General features: G+C 47.8%; 1 protein-coding gene across 3 annotated transcripts; it reads right to left on the reverse strand.

Moving 5' to 3' along the window:
- Positions 1 to 2,933: 2,933 nt before the first annotated feature.
- TDRD5 (tudor domain containing 5) lies at positions 2,934 to 17,198 on the reverse strand. Of its 3 annotated transcripts, none has more exons than XM_066193097.1 (10): positions 17,185 to 17,198; positions 16,546 to 16,781; positions 14,948 to 15,607; positions 14,006 to 14,133; positions 10,558 to 10,763; positions 9,681 to 9,887; positions 8,579 to 8,645; positions 7,445 to 7,645; positions 6,439 to 6,598; positions 2,934 to 3,425 (listed from the first exon to the last, which is right to left on the reverse strand). In XM_066193097.1, exons 1-9 carry the CDS (start codon positions 17,190 to 17,192, stop codon positions 6,443 to 6,445), a joined length of 1,869 nt encoding a protein of 622 aa, XP_066049194.1. In that variant the 5' UTR covers positions 17,193 to 17,198; the 3' UTR covers positions 2,934 to 3,425; positions 6,439 to 6,442. The 3 variants fall into 3 exon arrangements, with proteins under 3 accessions (XP_066049194.1, XP_066049193.1, XP_066049195.1); XM_066193096.1 differs by having other exon boundaries at positions 14,006 to 14,136; XM_066193098.1 differs by lacking the exon at positions 17,185 to 17,198 and adding an exon at positions 17,161 to 17,172 and having other exon boundaries at positions 14,006 to 14,136.
- Between the last annotated feature and the right edge of the window lie 1,642 nt (positions 17,199 to 18,840).

The raw sequence follows: 18,840 nt of genomic DNA on the forward strand, positions 1-18,840 counted from the left end.
ATCTGCAAATGTCACCCTCGCTGAGATGGCAGAGGCACAGCGACCACCGCAGGGCCCGCCCAGGACCACCCGTGTCCCCGGAGCACAGCCTGGGAACCCCGAGCTCCGCTCCTGCCTGGCCGCAGCGACGGGAGGAAGGGAGGGAGGGAGGGAGGGAGGGAGGGAGGGAGGTGTTCGGCCACCTCTGCAGCACTGCTCACCCAAAGCGAGCTGTCACTTCCCATCCTCCTCGCCAGCCAAATCCTTCCTGACATCCCGTTTAAAACTCAAAGTACCCGATTACCGCGGCGGTCAGGAGAAACTCTTCCATAAACACACCCCGCAAAACAAAATCCCTGCCCGGAGCGTCGCTCCTCACCCTTCCCAGACCCGGCCACATCCCGGGGGTACCTGGGTCCTTCTTGAGGTGGTCCAGGTGTGGCTCTGCTCTCACGGGCATGGCCCCAGCCACAGCGACACCTCGTTTCCTGCTTCCCACCAGCCCAGCAGGGGGAAGAATCACCCGCTCCAGCTCCATCCACCTGCCAGGGCTGACCCCAGACCCCTCCCGTCCCCGAGTCCATTAGCAAATCCCTGGAGCACACACCTTGCTGGTGTTTTGCTTAACCCCAGCTTTTAGGGAGAGCTGCAGAGCTACGTTGCCTTTCAATTTTTAATTTCCTCTAAACATTTTGGTCCTCTCCCCAGGGACTCCGACTCTCACCTCTACTGGCAGCACAGCTGCCCCACAGCTGGAGGAAACCGGGACAAGGGAGGGGAAAGCAGCTTCACCCCAAGCTCCTTTGGAGGAGCGGGACCCCTTTACATGCACACCCTGAGATGAGGGGCATCCACACTGGGCTCCCCAGTGCCCCACAAGGAGGAGGGGGGGCAACTCCAGATCCCTCAGGGACATGACACCTGCAGGGTTGTTGCAGAGCAGAGCACCCTCGTCCTTCCATCAGACACCTCTGTGGGTCTGACTTCCTTCAAAATTGACAAGGTTTATCCCAGTGCCTGGCACAGCTGCCCCTCCTTCCCCACCACCTGTCACTGGCACACTGCAATGCCCAAGAGCAAGGACATGAATACAGCATCATTTTTCAGTCCCTGAGGTATCTTTCTCTTTTTTCCACTGCCTTAGGCAACAAATGTACAAACAGGGACCTGCTGGGCATGAGGAATGTGAGCTCAACTGCTCCGGAAAGGGAGATGCTGGGAAGAGCAACTCAGATTCCCAGAGCTGGGAAGAGCAGTTCGGATCACCTTGGAGCAGGGGAGCCGCTCCAGGTGGGTTTTCTATCCCTCAGGTGCTGGGGGGGTCCAGGCTCAGAGTTAAGGTTCAGTTCTTCACCTTTTATCTTGATTGAAAGTGCATGGAAAACTAATCAAGCACTTGCTGACAACATGTGAATGGCAAAACTGCAAAGAAAAAAGAAAGCCTGAGAAGTTCAGCACGAGGAAAGGTACATGGAACGGCAGCAAGGCCCTAAAGCCCACCTTCAGCAGGTACCCAGGGTGCAGAAAGAGTGATGTGCTGGAATATGCTCCCTCCATACCCAAACTGGCAGGTTTGGGAGTTCCCAAACCACAGGGGAAGCTCCCAGTATCCACACCGCTCCTTCCAGACCCCATGGCATCTCCCCATTCCCAATGCCCTGAAACAGCAGTGGCACCCACCCCCAAATCTCCCAGCTCCATGCCCAGGCAGCTGGGGGCCTGCTGCACCCCAGGCGGGGAGCAGGACAGAGGCAGCTCCTGCTGGGCACGGGGACCTGCACACTGAGCAGGATGTTCTTCATCCCCTCACCCTCCCAGGCCCCCAGAGAAGAGGAGTGTGAGGCTGCAGGGAGCTGAGCTGCTGAGCACTGGCCTCGGCTGCCACCTAGCAGTGACCCAGCAGCAGCAGGGACGTGCTGCCAGCTCTTCCAGGCTCAGGCCCCTGCTGCAGCCCAGGGAGCCGTCAAAGAGGATCTGGGGGTCCCCTCAAGACACCCCACCCCGGCCCCAGCTGTCACCTCCCTGAAACCAAAAGGGGGTTCGGCAGCAGAGGGTGAGCTCTGAGCAGCTCAGCTCTGTTGCAGTGATGGATGACAAAAATGTGTAGTGAGTGCCCCAACCCAAACGTGGCACCAGAGAAGTCAGGGAACCTCTGAAACTCCCCACAGGGTTGGACAGCCCCCCCTCCTCAGCATTCTCCTTCCATCTCCTTCATTAGCTTTCCCAGCAGCTGCTTTCTAACCAGCCACAGATTTTTGTGTTTTAGCTGTGTCACATCCCAAACCACCCTCAAATACTGAAAAAAAAAAAATTAAAAAAAGAAAGAATAATACAATAGTTTGGGTTGGAGGAGAGCTTTAAAGATCAACCAGTCCAATCCACAAATGTCTTATGCTGGACTTTTACCCGTTCCAGTATTACTGCTGGTATAATTCAGCTTTTCTTGGTGGTTTGCAGAGGAAGATGCCTCTGGCATGCTTGCAGGTGGGCACAGAATGGCTCGTGAAGTCCTTGAAGATGTGAGGAACACCCCAAGTACCAGAAAAGCAGCTGGATACCAGCATTCCTAGCCAGGGCTCTTCTGTTTTCACAGCTTTTTCACAGCATTAACACCCATTAGGATCACCTGCCACAGGCAAGGAGCTACACAAACATGGTCAAGCCCCAGGCATTCTCTCACTGGATTCCTTACAGATTTTATTCCATACCTTTAACATGAGATTCCTGACAGTTTGTGCACACAACATCCAAGAAATCATCATCAGCATCATCTTGGGGAAGGAGGTTTCTTTGGCTCTCCTCACAGCAAGGAGTGCGTAGAGCAGCCACTGTGTTAAAAACCAAAACCACATCCCCACACAGTGTCAAAACAACTCATGCACTGGAGGGAGGGATGGGCAGCCAGTCTCCCTCTCCTAAACTTAAAGGATACATAACACAATGTGACACTTGGATGTTCCCCTGAACCATTATATTAAAGAGCAGTAACTCAGTACACCACCAGTACAACAAAACCAAACTATTTTCCTGAAAGTAAAACTAACATTTATCCCACATGCTGGGCACACCTGAGACATCACACTCCAGGTTTTTTCAAGGGATGAAACATTTCTGAAAAAAAAAAAAAACCAAAAACCAACAACAACAAAAAAACCAACAAAACAAACCCACGACAGCATGGTCATACAGAGAGCCTGTGCTGCTCCAGACAGCCTTCCTTGGCAGCAGCTCCGGCTTCTCCCCTCTTATCACATCTTCCTTGTCAGGCTGGGCAGCCACTGGAAGTAGGCATGGGAAGTGGCCAATCATGCAGCTGCCAACCCTGCAGAGAGGAGGGCAGGAGGGACACACAGTTCCTGAGGTGACCCTTGGTCACAGAGCCCAGAGCATCACAGAGGCCAACCATGAGACTCCTGGGAAGGTCTTGGTCTTCATGTTTTCTACATCTGCATAAAGAGGAACACAGAAAAGAAAGATCAAACCTGCACAGGCAAATCCAAGAGCTCCAGTTCAGACTGAAATCCCTTTTGCCTGCACCTCACCAGGTCATGGAAAGAAGACTTGTGATTGCACACCTATTTGATTAATCTGACATGGTATAACGCAAGGACCCCTTCTCCCTCTCTTCCTGCTGCTCCACCTCCACTTCTCCAGAGGTGGGAAATCAGATGTGAATTCAGTAGTTTTTGTCTAGGGAGCTCTAGAGAGAAAGTTCCAAGGCACAAACAGCCCTTGCCTTTGGCAAGTCACTTAATCCACCTTGTAAATCGAGCAACTCTTGAATGGGTGCTGTACAATCTTCCATCATTTGGAAGATGGAAGACAAACACACGCACAGGGAACTCACAGGGTTTACAAAATGCTTTAGTTCCTTATGGTGGAGAGACTGGGAGACTCAGTATGAAATGAACACTGGAGTAGAGAAAAAAAATGCTTTTGCACGCAAGCAGCGGAAAGTCTAGAAAAGAGAACAAAACCCAGCAATGAGAGAACTAACCCTCAATTCATTTGTTCCCATTAAACAATTAGAAATCCATTTTGCTGCACAAAGGTCAACTCAATACATTGCATCCAACTCTTTATTATGGTGGCATCTCCAGCCCACAGAAACACCAACATTGCCATCAGTTCCAGCAGCACCAGCCTCAGGATACCCAAGAGGGGCTGCAAAACTCACAGCACAGTAACAGACCGCTCAACTTTCTGTCAGTCAGTTTTGACTGATGGATCTGTTCATGCTGGCAAGGGGGCCCAGCATGAATAGTGCTGCCAGGAGTCCAACAGTGGGATGTACAGCTCCCTAAAGTTGGGCCCTGCTGGAAAAGCTATCTGATCTGAGACATCTTGCCTCATTTCTGCTGGTTGCCTGGAGTAAATAAAGGAGGTGTAAAGGTCTTCCACTGACTTGACTAAGACAGCAGGCATTGAGGACTCTCCAGGAGAATGAGGTGTCTGCAAATGTATGCAAAAAATCAAGAGGGTGCAATTGGTGCACACTCAGCTCATTAGCTGCCCTGATCTTAATTATCTCTCAAAATTTACAAAGATGAGGGAGGTCAGCAAATGGATAATTAAAAAAACAGAGCAACAAGACCGCACAACAATAATCCCCCAGTCCTCTTGGCCAAAGGGCAGCTTTTCCTCCACAGCAAGCTGGAAAGAGCCATAGATTATTACAAGACACAAGGCACCGTCTCTTAGCAAAGAATTAACAGCTGTCTCATCTCTCAGCAGCCCCACACAGAACCAGTGACAGCAATGACAGAGGGAGTTTCTGCAAGGAGGCAGGAGCTGAGTCAGAGGAAGCACCTCTCCATTTTTGCTTGAGAATTCAAATTAAATTTACATTTCAGGGATGTTCACTCATGTCTCAGCCACAGATGAGGGCTGATGTTTGTATTATCTCAGTATGGAGGAGAAAACTTGTGGAATGACAGACAAGCAGCAGTTCAACCACAGCTGTTCAAAAACTGGGCACTTCCTCTCTAGGCTGCTTCTGTTGTCAGGGCACGAGGGGACTGTGAGGCACTCCTGCAGCAGTAAGGATGGCTGGGCAGCAGGAATTCAGTGCTGACAGGATGCCAAGACAGGCAACACTAGAGCCCAATTAGCCAACTACTCAGCTGGATACTGAAAACCTCTGCTTAATATGCAGGAAAAAATACGAGTGTTAGGACAAGGTTACAAGGTTTCTGTCTCTTCTTGCTGCCCACGCCATTCTTGCTGAGGGACAGGATGCATTTCCATTCCTCTAGTCTTCAATTCACCACATATGTCTGACATTTATGAATCTTGCTTAAGTAAGCTAGGTGAGGAGCCTAGCTGCATTTGAAACACAAACTCAGATTGGCAGTCTTCCCCACATTACCTTCTTCCAAATACATACAACAAGATGCTGGTTTGTGTCTTTCAGTTCATTTGATAAACTGACAGAGCAAGGACATTAATATCCAAGACACATAGCTTAAATAGAGTTTCTCTAGCACAGAAACCTAAGTTGGCTAGAAAAAAAGCTCTAGAGAACATGATTACTTTTCAAGTTACTAGCATTACACTGGCTTTTACTCTTCTTTCAGAGCAGCACCATAAACAGCCCCAGAGCAGACCCACTGCTGAACACTTCAACAGCTGACACTGGCCTGAAAGGTGTTTTGGATCCTGTAGTAAAATGTCTCATGAAAACACTACAATTTAAGTAACACAGAAAAGAGGAGAGAAACACCTGTAGACAAGAGCTCAAGAGCTCCTGGAGTTTCTAATACCCTAGACTGCACTCAAGACCTGGGGTTTACTCCCTGCTGACCTCTCTGTCCAGCAGTTAATCAAACTGTTAAATAGCCTAGGGCTTCTCTCTCACTTCATGCTCTGAAACCCAAGGTGTAAAGCATACACATAGGCTTTACATTCACACTTAGAGTTATTTTTTTAACAAACCTGTAGTTGTACAGAACCTTATCCCCAGCAACAGCCAGGGTTGCAAATTACTTCCTTTCAGATCAGTTTAGGATGAGCAAGACCCTTTACTGCAAATATTCACCACTAGCACACTTGTGGTCTCCTCCTGTATTTACAACCGACTGCTCTGAATTATTACACATCCTTTGCCAAACCCCAGAGATCTGAGAGGAAAACACACACTTCCTGGCTCCAAGGGGTGCAAAACCATGGAAGTGCCAAGGCAAACTGATCACTAGGATCTGGCACTGCTCTGAGTTCTCAGAGTCCACTCTCAAACTGAAATATTATGGTGCACATATGGGAGCTTAGAGAGAGCACACAGACTCCCTGAAGTCTGCAAAGGGCTCAGAGGACAGGCAGCTAGAAAGGTATTTATGATCCACAACATAAATAATTGTTTTAATATTATGTTTCTGCTTGCTTTTTATGAAAGCAGGAAACCAACTCCACAGAAAACTTCCATGGGACTAAAACAAGACATCTGCTGAGCCAAACTCTCACCTGGTCACAGCTCAGCCCCATCCAGCTTCAAGGCTGCTGTTTCACTGTTTGCATCTCGAGATTCCTGCTGCAAGCAAAGGTCTGGCTCCACCACTTCAGCATTTCCCTGCTTTCCACTGGGCTGAATATACAAGGCTGAAGGATTCAGTTCCTCAAATTCCTAGAACAAATAAAAACCACACCAGAAGAGTAAAAAAAACTCCACGTTGTAACTACCAAAGAATAAAAAGGATTCAGCAAATCTCTAACAGGTCAGCAAGTGGATGAAGGCGCACACCACCCAAGAGGTAGCTCCAAATTCTTGCAGAAATTGCCTTATTAAGAAATTCAGCTCCTATTTTCCCAGCAGCAAAATGCCCCTCTCCCCCAAAACTGGGCCTACACACGCAAAAATACCATCACAGAACCTAATCCTGCCAGAACATGCATTCTGCACCTGCTGAATAAAACAACAGATAGAAGCACTCCAGGCTGTAAAACTCAGCTTTCTGCTGAAATATAAAATCGTGGCAGTACCTTTCCAAGGGTTTGCATAATCCACACAGTTCTTACTGGATCTGAGCTGAGACATGCAAACAATGCCACAGGTAAGCCTAAAGCACAAATCATCTGGCTTACAACTGCTGTGACAATAGGCAATTACCATGGTTATGCCATCCAGCACTGTACCTTTCACTGGCAAAGTATGACAGTTTGTAAACCAAAACCATTTCCATATCAACTTTTAATCCATTGCTAGAAGACAGGCTGGAAACAGTTTGTTCTACTGAACAGAACATCCCTGCTGTACCATCAGGTTCCACCTTAACCAAAAAGCAAGCTCTCCCCATAGAGTTAGACACTCTGGGATGCAGTCACAAAATGAAACGCTACAGGAAAGCAAGGAATACCAGTTTTGCTCTTCACAAAACCACTTGCTTCAAAGTAAGAATCTTCCCATTACAGGCACCCAAATAGAGATCCTTCCCTTCCCCTTCCTTTCAGCAGCACGTGCCTCTCTCCTGACCTGGGAAGGAATGTTCTCTCCACAGATATCAGCATATCCCATATCCCTCAGGACAGAGTGGAAGTAGACATCCTCCTTGGTGGATGTGTCACACAGGAAGAGGTACAGAACGCCATCCACATATTCATCCACGATGCCCACAAACTCCTTGAAGCGACAGAGATGCTTGAACAGGAGAATTGCTGCGCTGGACCACGTACCCTGAAGAGGAAACAATGTAAAGTTACCATGAACAGACCAATGTCCACCACCTGACTTTTCCTGGTGGTGGGCACTTGTCAAAAGCCAACTGAGCTAGGCCAGGCAAGTGACAAATACAGGAAAGTCAGGCAGAGGCTTCCCAGCACAAAACTAAAGCAAATTACCCCAAAGTCTGCAATTCTCATTACATTAGGAACACCCCTTCACCTTAAATACCTACTTCCAAACCTAGTTCCATGGCATTCACCAGTGATTTTATCCCAATTGCTTAAAATACAGTTGTTTTGTTGGGTTTTCTTTTTTAATTCCTGGAATCCCAAGACTCTTCAAACATTAAAAGCATCAAAAATTATTAAGATGCTGCCAAGCCACACCACAAGGAAAACTGTGATTAACCCCCAAAATACAGGGGAAATAACTTCTTTAAAGCAACATATTTAAAAACACACAGGCAGCAACTCTGCTCACATGACTTCCTTCAGAGACTGTACTTCTCAGGCTTTTTCCCCAGGAGGTTTGCCATCACAGAGAAACTTTCTTTTGACCTCTGTAACTCTGGCTGTGCTAACTGCATCAAACCAACTCACTTAAAGCTCTGTCACAGAGTAAGTTGTTAAAACAGAGGGTTGGAGCTACCAAGGCTTCAGGAGGACTTCGGGGAACTACAGGCAGGGAGAGGAACAAGTTTGCTGTGTTGCTTAACAGTAGCCATCTGTTTCTGCAAGAATATAAGCAGGAATGCTCTGATGGCAAGGGAAGCAGCGGAAGGGTGATAGCTTGTAGAGCAGACACTCACCCAGCATTAATTCTCCTGTAAATATCAACAGGATCTGACTCCATCCAAATGTTTGCCCTTGGCAGGAGAAAAAGACAACCTCTACTTGCTAACTCCTCTACCTATGACAATAAACAAAACTGTGTGTGGACATGTACCTCCACAGGTTTTACCCATGCCAAGGAACACGGGATGGCCTGAGCAGGGAGCTTCAAGTAGTGCCACCTAAAACACAAAGCAAAACCATTACAGCAAAAACAGGGATGAATCAGCGGAACAGCAGAACTTCCTCCTCTTCTGGGTTTTACTACCAGTTTAGGAATGCAGAAGCATACATTGGATTGTGCACTCATGACTAAAACCCAAGAGCAGTTTCAGAAAACACTCCATATCCAGAGAATGGGCACAGTAAACCCAGCAATAACAACTGGTCCCTTATGCATTCCCTGGCCCAAGCACCTTCCCATCAAAACCCCTCGTGGAGACAAAATTACAGAGAACCATGACTTCTGAACCAAAGAATGCCAACAGGCAGGCACAAGGAGAGGCAAACGAGGGGGAAGACACAAATAAGGAAAATGTGCTGAACCGCAGAGAAAAAGTACCTCTGACATTGCAAACAAGTCCCACTTGGGGGGATGTGCCTTCAGGAGAACGTGTATATCCAGTCATGCAACCCAGGAAGGTGCATTAGGGAGCTTGCCCCGAGGTGACAGACAGCAGCAAGAGGACAGACAGAAGAGTGAAGGCAGACACAGGAGAGGATTTAGCACTGTACCCCAGGGGCCAGTGCTGGGTCCAGTATTGCTCAATGAATGTCTTCATTATCGACCTGGGTGATGGGGGAGTCTACCCTCAGTCTGCTGATGGCACAGAACTGGCAGGAGTGGCTGATGCCCTAGAGGGTGAGGTTGCCATCCTGACAGATCCTGACAGGACAGGGAAATGGGCAGACAGGAACCTCACAAAGTTCAACCAAGTCCTGCACTTGGGGAAGAAGAAAACCATGCACCAGCACAGTGTGGACCAGCTGGGAAGTGTCATTTTTACAAGGAGAGTGACCAAGCACTGGAATGGGTTGCCCAGAGAGGTCATGGAATCTTCATCCTTGGAAACATTCAAAAACCATCCCAGCATGGTCCTAGGCAGCCTGTTCTAGACAGCCCCACTCCAGCAGGGAGCTTGGACAGGATGAGCTCCAGCAGCCTAATCCAACTTCGGCTGCTGTGCAATTCTGCCACCCGTGTGTAACTCACTTACTTGAGCAATCGCAGTGAAGACTTCTGGACAATTTGGAGGTGTCCGTAGTCTGCATAGAAGACCTCGACCTCCTGGTCATTGATGACACGGTGGATGATGACACGGTACCACCACGTGGAGACCATGACACAGCAGAGTTGCCCAGGCCGCACCGCAGACTGGGGCATGATGTATTTATCAGATGAAACTTTGTGTGAGTAAATGTGTCTGCAAGAGATCACAGCGAGAAACCAGGCTTAGGAGGATGCAGGAGATGAACATGGAGAAATATACGGGACATCAAAAGAATCCTGGCTTTTTGAAGTCCCCATGACAAGAATTTTCAGGAGCTGTTTCACAGACCCTTTATATCTCTGTTCTGCCACACTTAAAACTGAAATGGGAATCAAACTGCAACCCCAAACTTTTAACATTTGAATGATACTCTTGGGGTCCAACAAAAAGTTAATTAATGGGGATTAATTAGAGGCTAAACACAGTCATCCTAATCACTACTTTTTTACCATTACCTTGACATATCAGCATTTCTCATGAACTAGGTTCTGGAGTATTGGCCCAGGTTCAGGGTTGGAAATGGAAGTAAAAGCCTTAACTGAGCACATTAGCAACAGCTGCACAGACAAAGGAACCTTTCAAGCTCCTTTCCATAACCCTTCCAGGCTTACAGAGTTCAGGACTGCTAGGACACAGAGGAACCACAGGAACTGCTGATGACCACACTTGCTGCATGTTCGTTAAAAGGAACGGACAAACATTCTGAGCAGTGTTTCAGGACAGCACCAGCATCTCTGCAGCAAGTGATGAAGCCAGCAGTGAGAGCTGGGTGCCTGGTTCCCTCAGCACAAACACCCACTGCAGTGCCATAGCATGCCCTCACCTCATCTCAAACATCAGATCCTGCAGTTTACTGGATGTTTCCGTGCTGCAGATGTGGATGTAGAACTGGCTGGGAGAGACGACAAACTCCACAATGACTCCCACCAAGCACCTTCTCTTCAGAGGGGGCAAACTGCAAAGCCTTCTGTCCTGAACAGCATCTGGAGGGATTTCTGGAGTCGATGGAAACTGCTCAAAACCTTGATGCTGCAAGGGGATAAACGGGAGGTGGCATTCAGATGTCTCATCATGCACTGAACACACATAATTGGCCTTTCCATTAATTTAAAATATAATTCTGCTTTCCTGGGGACTTGTGAATAACTAAATATCAGAGAATCCCAACAAATTGGACAAAATTGGATGAAAATTTTCCCTGTGATAGAAACAGTCATTTTCACATTCTCTTTCTTCCCTCCAGTGTTGAAGAGAGGTGCAACAATAAAACCTTTTCCATATTCCTGCAAGGAATAAAGGAGAGGAATTGAAGTCAGCTCACATCTTTAGACAAAAGTAGTGAATGACTACTGCCAAAAAAGCAAAACAAAATCAAACCCCAAAACCAACCCACCTCTTTGCTGGATTTTACTGAAAAGATATTATTTCTATGTTCCATGACCATGAAAAAGTACGTGATTGAACCAGCAAAACTATCTGAAAATGATTCCCAAGTGACAGAAGACATGAATGCATCCCACTTTCACTCTAGAGCTACTTCCCAAAGACAAAACCAGTCAAAATCTACAAATTCTCCTCTTTTCTCACTTTAGACAAATTTTTACAAGTGAGCCGTTTGCACAGCTTTCAGTTCTTCATTATTCTAACTGCTGAAAACATTATTTCACATGAAGTAGGATGGATGGGAGCCTTAATCAGACATCAGCTATTTTCACTGCCTCACGAGCTTTCTTTTGGGCCAGCAGACAGCACTTCTCCAATGATTAGAAGTCAAAAATAATTCAATTTCCCTTATTGTGAACACAGTACAACTTATCACTGCATCATACATCAGGCAAGGTGTGGGCAATTCACATTCCAGCTCGCTCCCTGTCGCTTGTATCCAAATTCAACTGCAAACAATGGGGATTTGCAACAGTGGCTCTCTTAATCACTTCGTAAAGCCGCAGATCATACAATCATAGATTATTCTGAGTTAGAAGGCACCCATAAGGATCATCAAAGTCCAGCTCCTAGACCTGCAAAGGACCCCCCCTAAAATCCCATCATGTGCCTGAGGGCATTGTCCAAATGTTTCTTGAATTCTGGCAGGCTTGGTGCTGTGACCACTTCCCTGACTGAGTAAAGCCTAATGCCCTTCAATATTTTGGAGCTAGAAATTTTGACTAAAACATTAAAATTAAACAGTGAGTTAACATTTTTGAGTCTAGGAGCAACTGAGGGAATTCTGGCCAGAGCACCAGCACCACCTCTAAAAACCCCTTACAATGTCACAAATTTCCCCTGTGTAGTCCCTGTGAATGGTGGCATTTCTAAGGGACAATTTTGCCCTGAGAAAATTCTTCAGATCAGACCTCTAAGGGCACACATGAGCTTTATATGCAAGGTCACATACTGTTAGTGACAACGGACATTTCTTTGAAAGACTTGGCGGATGTGCGCTTGAAGAGAAGCTCACAAAGTGCAACAAAGTTATAAAAAGACAAAACAAGAGTACACAGTGTAAAACCAGGCTTTATAAGAGGTATGGCTTGCAAGAGTGGCTGAGTCCTTGCCCCAGACTGGACTGGCAGCTGCCAAGAGTGGTGTGGGTGACACTTTTCCTTCTGTCACAGCAGCAAGAAAGAGCTCCTGAGCACAGCAGCTCTGTCGTCTTTATCCTTCTTGGAACTGAGCAGATGGACTCAGCCCTAGTGCCCCACCTGACCCTGAAAACACTTCCAGGATACCTGGCAGCAAGGCAGGCATCAGGTTGCATCTTTCCCCTCTACTTTGCAGCATCCTGATGACCCAATGTCCACTGCACACCCAAACAAACACATTCTAAACTGCTTTCCTCCTCTTCAGAGCTTTTTTAAAACAAAACAGCAAACTTGGTGTTTCATGACAAACAGGAGTTGTACGAACATCTTCCAAGTCTTGTCCTGCCAGGATCTTGGGTTCCTTCTGCAATACCTAGGAACAAAAATGTGGAGCTACCTAGACCATATCTCCCCTTTCACAGCCTTCAAACAATCAGACTTGTGGTTTGACCCGGGGAAATTCCCTGTGGACCTCATCACACCAAACTAAAAATTCTTTAAAGGATCAGAACAGGCTGCCAAAAATCTCTCAAGGGTATGTTTTATCAAGTGCTACACAAAGTCCAACTCACAGTTCCAGGCCTCCAAAGCGCATTAGTACACAAAACATCAAAGTCAGGAAGAATCCTTGGGATTCTTTCCCTACCTCTAAGCTCAAATTGTACAGCTGGGTATAGCCACAGGACAAGCTTGGCAGAGGAAACAAGTCTAAGCAGGAGGATTTTCCTGAGAAAAAGAAAGCCTAAAGATGATCAAAAGAAAAAACATAAAGGAGGGACAAACAAATTCTGCCAAAAAGATTTGGCAGTTCAGAGCCTCTGCACTGCCATTCTCCATCCCTTTCTGAAAACACACTGCTAAACAAAAAAAAAGTAATGATAATTTTTTACCAAATAGCAGACTTGAAACTGCAGGAATCAAGGTCACTGAGGAACATTCCCCAGCTCCGTCAAACTGGTTGACACTGAAGCCCTGTCAACAGCAGCAGGGAAAGTTTCACAGAATCACGAGGTTGGAAGAGACCTTCAAGATCATCTAGTCCAACCCAGCCCTAACACCTCAACTAATCCATGGCACTGAGTGCCACATCCAGTCTTTCTTTAAACACATCCAGGGATGGTGAATCCACCACCTCCCCGGGCAGATCATTCCAGTACTTGATCACCCTTTCTGTAAAAAAACTTTTTCCTAATATCCAACCTGTATTTCCCTGGGCGCAGCTTGAGGCTGTGTCCTGTCATTCTGTCAGTTGCTGCCTGGAGAAAGAGACCAACCCCCACCTGAGCACAGCCACCTTTCAGGGAGCTGTAGAGAGTGATAAGGTCACCTCTTGAGTCTCCTTTTCTCCAGGCTAAACACCTGTCACACAACAAAGTTATTCAAGTCCAGTTACAAGTAACTATACCAAAAGGTATCAGCACTCACAAGAGAGCAAGATAACACTTAACTGGCCTTGGATGATCTGACAGACCTCAAGACCAGAAGGAGACCAGAAAAAGACTGACTTTGGATGCCACATAAAGCTATCCACCAGGTCACTATGAGTCTGGTTGCCTCCAGAGACATCTAAAACAGGTACAGGAATTATTGGAAGCAGCGGTGCCTCAACAGAAACAAAGATAGTAAAAAGAGTATCACCCCTTGAAATCCACATTAAAAAATCCACAGATCATTAGTCCAGCCACTTACTTGTTTGAGGTGATTGCCCAAATCTACTGCTTGTGTTTGCACTGGCTCCAAATCTGCCAGATGTGCTGCCTGGTGGAAGCTCTTGGTCTCACAGATGGGTTCCAAAGGAGGCATCTCAGCTGCAGACGCTGCTGCAAAGGTAGTATTTTTGCGTATTTTAGCTGTTATTCTTCCTTGGACTGATACAGTGTGGCATATTAAGCAGAAAGGGAAAACATAAAAAAAATGGAAGTCTGAAAGCACTGGTGTTGTTTTCCTCAATGCTTGTAGCATTCACAGCCACCACACTCATGAGGATTCACTGCGTCACCAAGTTAAAATTAAACAATAATCACTTGCTCTTGTAAGCAAGCTAAGGGTTAAAATCCATTGCTAGGAAAATGTCACAGTGAATTTTCCCTAGAAAAGCTGTGAATTTGTCAGGAACTGTATGTCATTATCCACCCTCTCCCATAGGTTTTATGGGAATGGTGAGGGCATCCGCAGTCCTGTCTCTTTCGTGGAACACCGTGGCCAAGCCTTTCAGGCCAGTGTCAAATCTTCAGTCTCAAAAAGTGGACAGCAAAAGATTTTCCAGCCTGCAGAGCAGACATTCAGAAGATCCTTCTAGCTTTTCCACCTATTCCCTGGAATGACGAGAAATCCCAGTCCTACACACACATTCAGCAAGTCCATACTCTGAACGGGCTGCCCAGCCCTTCTTTCACCTCACACCACAAAACAGTGGCAGCATGTCAAAACCTTCCCCTTAAATTCTCCGCTACCAAGACAACTGTCTTGTGACAGCTCCTTCTGCAGAGCCCAACGGCCCTTCTGTGCTAAACCCCAGGGGAACCAGGACTTCTACAGCAACTGGAAATGTAGCAGCAGACACTTGAAAGGCAGCTGCTTGGCCACAGAGCTTGTAAGAGCTACGTGCTTTCAGTTAAACACACCACCTACCTTGCAGCATGTCTTCTCCCTGTGCCTCACCTTGAGGCGTCTCTTCTTCCTCAGCCTCACCCTGAGGAATGTCTTCCTCCTCAGCTTCACCTTGAGGAGTCTCCCCCTCCTCAGCCTCATGTTGAGGCATCTCTTCTTCCTCAGCCTCATCTTGGGGAGTCTCTTCTTCCTCAGCCTCACCTTGAGGCACTTCTTCCTCTTCAGCTTCACCCTGAGGCACCTCTTCCTGCTCAGCCCCACCTTGAAGCACCTCTTTCTGTTCTGTGGTCCTTGCTAAGTACTTCCTCAGAACCAGCAAGGAACCTGCCTTTGTCTGCTCAACGACAATGGAATCAGCCATGCTCCTGAGGACTTCACACACGGACAGAAATCCGTACTGCCTGTACTGGAACGCCCGGCCAAAGCGTCTGAGGAAGGCCGTGCCCAAGTCTGCCAGCAGCAGCGGTGAGGAGCTCAGCAGGTCCTGCAGCTCAGCCTTCACTGTTGCTGGCAGGACAGGAGTTCCAGCACTCAGAGTTTGGAAACTCTGTGGATTCTTTGAGTTCTTAGTGGGAAAAGGAGCATTTGCCTTTGTAGCAGTTTTCTTTGATGCCTTGCATGTTTTTACTTTTTGGTTGGCAACCAGCTTGGCAATCCCTTTGGTGGAGTCACTTGCAATGGCTGCAAAAGAAAGAAATAGGCAAACAGAACAATGAACTATTAAAAGCTCTACACTGGCAAAGCTCCTCTTCTTTCCTTTCTTTCCTCTTCTTCACACCCTTTCCAGAAGCAGTTGTCTCCTTCAAAAGCAATCACACTAAACCATGGCTGATTTCCAGCAACCCCACCCTTTGCAAACCGGACTGAACTATTTTTAAAAGCCAGCAACCAGTTTGCACCCTCATCCCTAGAAAATCAGACCAGGCAGGAAGGCAGGTCAAATTCTTGGATGTAGGATCACAAACAAAAACCTGAGAGTTTTCCTGGGAAAGCAGAATCACAGCAAACTCTCACTACAGAGCACCCCCAGCCCTGAAATGGTCTCTGTGGAGAACGGCCCAGGTCTCTTCCAAGCTTCTAAACAACTTTTCCTTGTGTTACTGTAGCATTCAAAAAGCTTCCAATCATTTCACCCATCCCAATCAACTCTTTGCAACTGCCATTTGTTATCACAACTCTTCCCCAAAGAAAAAGAAAAAAATGGTTCTTTGATACAAGCTAAGCTTCCTACGGGGTCAGGTATGGAAACTTTGACAGCTTCTCTCAAGAGGCCTCATCCCTGGTTTTGGCTCCTGCTATAGTCTGAATTTACAGGAAAAATGATGCTTACCAGTTCTAGTGTACCCATAAGGAAATGTTACATCAGTTTCTAAACCAAGTGCAGAGTGAAGAAAAATGTACAAAAATAACTAGAAGCATGGGTGACTTTTTCAGGAGGGAAGAGCAGAAAACTGTTACAAGGCAGATCAAAATACAAGAAGAAATATCGAAGACCAAAATTTAACCAGAGTTGTATGAGAAAGAGATTAACAGATACTTGACATACAGTTCTGCACATCTGAACATCACTCCAGTATGAGGTTCCAAACAACTCCACCCATTTAGAAACAAAACCTCACCTTTGAGGATTAAAGTGCCACTCTTAGAACAGACTTGGACGACTTCAGGCATTTGTGTCACCAGCTCCAAGGTGGACTGGAAGCCCAGGTCATACAGAGGAAGAGGTTTGCAGACCATGGCCATGTACTGCTCCTCCAGCTGCTCTGGTGTCAAGCCCGCTTTGGCAGCTACCAGTATCGCCCTCACCTCCTTCTTCACCAGCTCCATAAGCTGCGCCTGCTTGGACGCCACTGTACTAAAGGGGAACACAAACAAGCAGATGACAACTTGTACCACAGCTGCTCATAATCACGTGGAATTTTAACTTTTTCCCACTCAGAAGCTGAAAGCTGGCAGGGGGAGTGGGCAGCAAGTTCACCACCAACCCCTGTATTCACTTGCCAGCACCCCTGGAGTTCAGCGCACCCCTAAAAACCTCTGCCAGTCCAGACACCCCGCGTGTCCAAACCGCTGCCCGAGGACACCTCACCCACCGCCGGCATCAGTGCTGCTCGCAGAAACCCCTGCGACCCCCAACGCGGGGTTTCGCCCCTCAGCCTCGCGGGCTCTCCGTCCCGCACAGACATCCCTGCTCCCCTCAGCCCCACGCCGGGACACCCCACACGTCCCCACACCTCCCCACACGTCCCCACACGCACGGCGCCATGGCTCCGGCCTCCGCCACGCGCCTGCGCCGCGCCTTTCCCGCCTTTCCGGGGCGCGAGGGCGGGGCGGGGCCGCCCCCCCCACGGCCGCCGGGCGCTGAGGGCGAGCGGCCGCTGAGGGCGGCGTGGGGAGGAACGGCAGGGAGATGCTGCCCTTGCCTTCTTTAAAAAACAAACAAACAAACAAACAAAAACCCAAACCCAAAAACAAACAAACAACCCGAAAACGATTAGAGAAGATCTCTGAGATGATCGAGTCCAACCCGTGACCCAACACCGCGATGTCAGGCAGGCCGGAGCACCCGGTGCTAAGCCCAGTCTTTCCTTACACACCTTCAGGGATGGTGATGTCCCCGCCTCCCTGGGCAGCCTGTTCCAACGTCTGACCACTTCTTACCGTGAAGAAGTTTCTCCCTAGTCCAACTTACACCTCTCCCGGTGCAGCTGGAGACTGTTCCCTTGTCCTCTCTCTGGTTGCCTCGGTGAAAAGCCTGACCCCCCCTGGCTACACCCTCCCGTGGCTGTGGTTGTAGAGGGTGATAAGGTCTCCCCCGAGCCTCCTTTTCTCCAGACTGAGCTCCCCACATCTCCCTCGTCAGACTTTTGCTCCAGACCCTTCCCCACCTCCATTGCCCTTCTCTCTGGACTTGCTCAAGAACCTCCACATCCTAATGTTATTAAGAGGAGTCCTGTGTTTTGTAAGGAGTCCTTATATTTTTTTTGTCCCATCTAAGAGGAAAATCCACGGTGGAGACACAGAAAGCACATTAGGAAACAGCCACACACAGAACATAACCAGTTCTTTCAACGTAAAAGTATTTAAAACCAGATGTGGTTATTAAGAGGAGTCTTGTATTTTTTTCAGTCCCATCTGAGGGGAAAATCCACAGAGGAGACATTGACTTTCCAGAGTTCACAGAGTGTACTTAAAGAGGGGTGCAATGCTTGTTTCCTAAGGGCTCGCAGTATCTGAGAAACCCCCTCAACTGCACAGCTGGTTTCCACGCAGGAGTACTTCTCAGAGTAAAACAGGAGCTGAAGCTGTGACTTTTGGTACACCCATCAGCATGTGCTCTCAAAAAAATCTCCTCATTCTAAGAGTTAGCTACCAAACATATCTCCCAGGCATGGTGGAGTCAGGACCCACTGGTTGAATAAAATATTAGACAAAACCAGCATGTTGCAGGTTTGGAGGTGTTAAACACGCCAGGGTGCTTTTGACAAGACACCAACTGAAATCCAAAACCAGACCTGAGCTGCCTTTTGCTGTTGCTGCTTACAACACCACCTGCCTTTTCAGCAGCTGGAGACCATCTCCACCAGTCCCATGCCGGCTAAGCGATAAACACAAAGAGGAAAATGTTTCTGTTTCCAAAGAATACACACTGTATGAATTTATTAATTGCAGCCCATTTACACCCAACTTTTCTCTGCCTTTAGCCGTTTCCATCCATCGCTTCCCTGGTGACCTGCTGACATGGCAGCCAAGCACAGCAGAGAAAGCAGGCAGCTGGTGTTCCTGCCCTCCCAGCCTGCAATATCCTGACTCCAGGTGGAGCACAAGTCTCCAATAAAACAGGAATCCGTGAAAGAACAAGATCAGCACCTCCCCAGCTGTCTTCCCAGCTTGCTCCAGCCACTCCTCCGCAC

The sequence above is a fragment of the Chamaea fasciata genome, unplaced genomic scaffold, assembly GCF_029207755.1.
Source record: "Chamaea fasciata isolate MVZ Bird 193981 ecotype frontalis unplaced genomic scaffold, bChaFas1.0.hap1 SCAF_10, whole genome shotgun sequence".
In the NCBI taxonomy this organism is placed as follows: domain Eukaryota; kingdom Metazoa; phylum Chordata; class Aves; order Passeriformes; family Sylviidae; genus Chamaea; species Chamaea fasciata.

Coding starts and splice junctions, on each gene's coding strand:
- TDRD5 (XM_066193096.1), bottom strand. Junction 15,608..16,545: donor TGGCACTTTAATCCTCAAAG/GTGAGGTTTTGT, acceptor TTTCTTTTGCAG/CCATTGCAAGTGACTCCACC. Junction 6,599..7,444: donor GAGAGAACATTCCTTCCCAG/GTCAGGAGAGAG, acceptor TATTTGTTCTAG/GAATTTGAGGAACTGAATCC.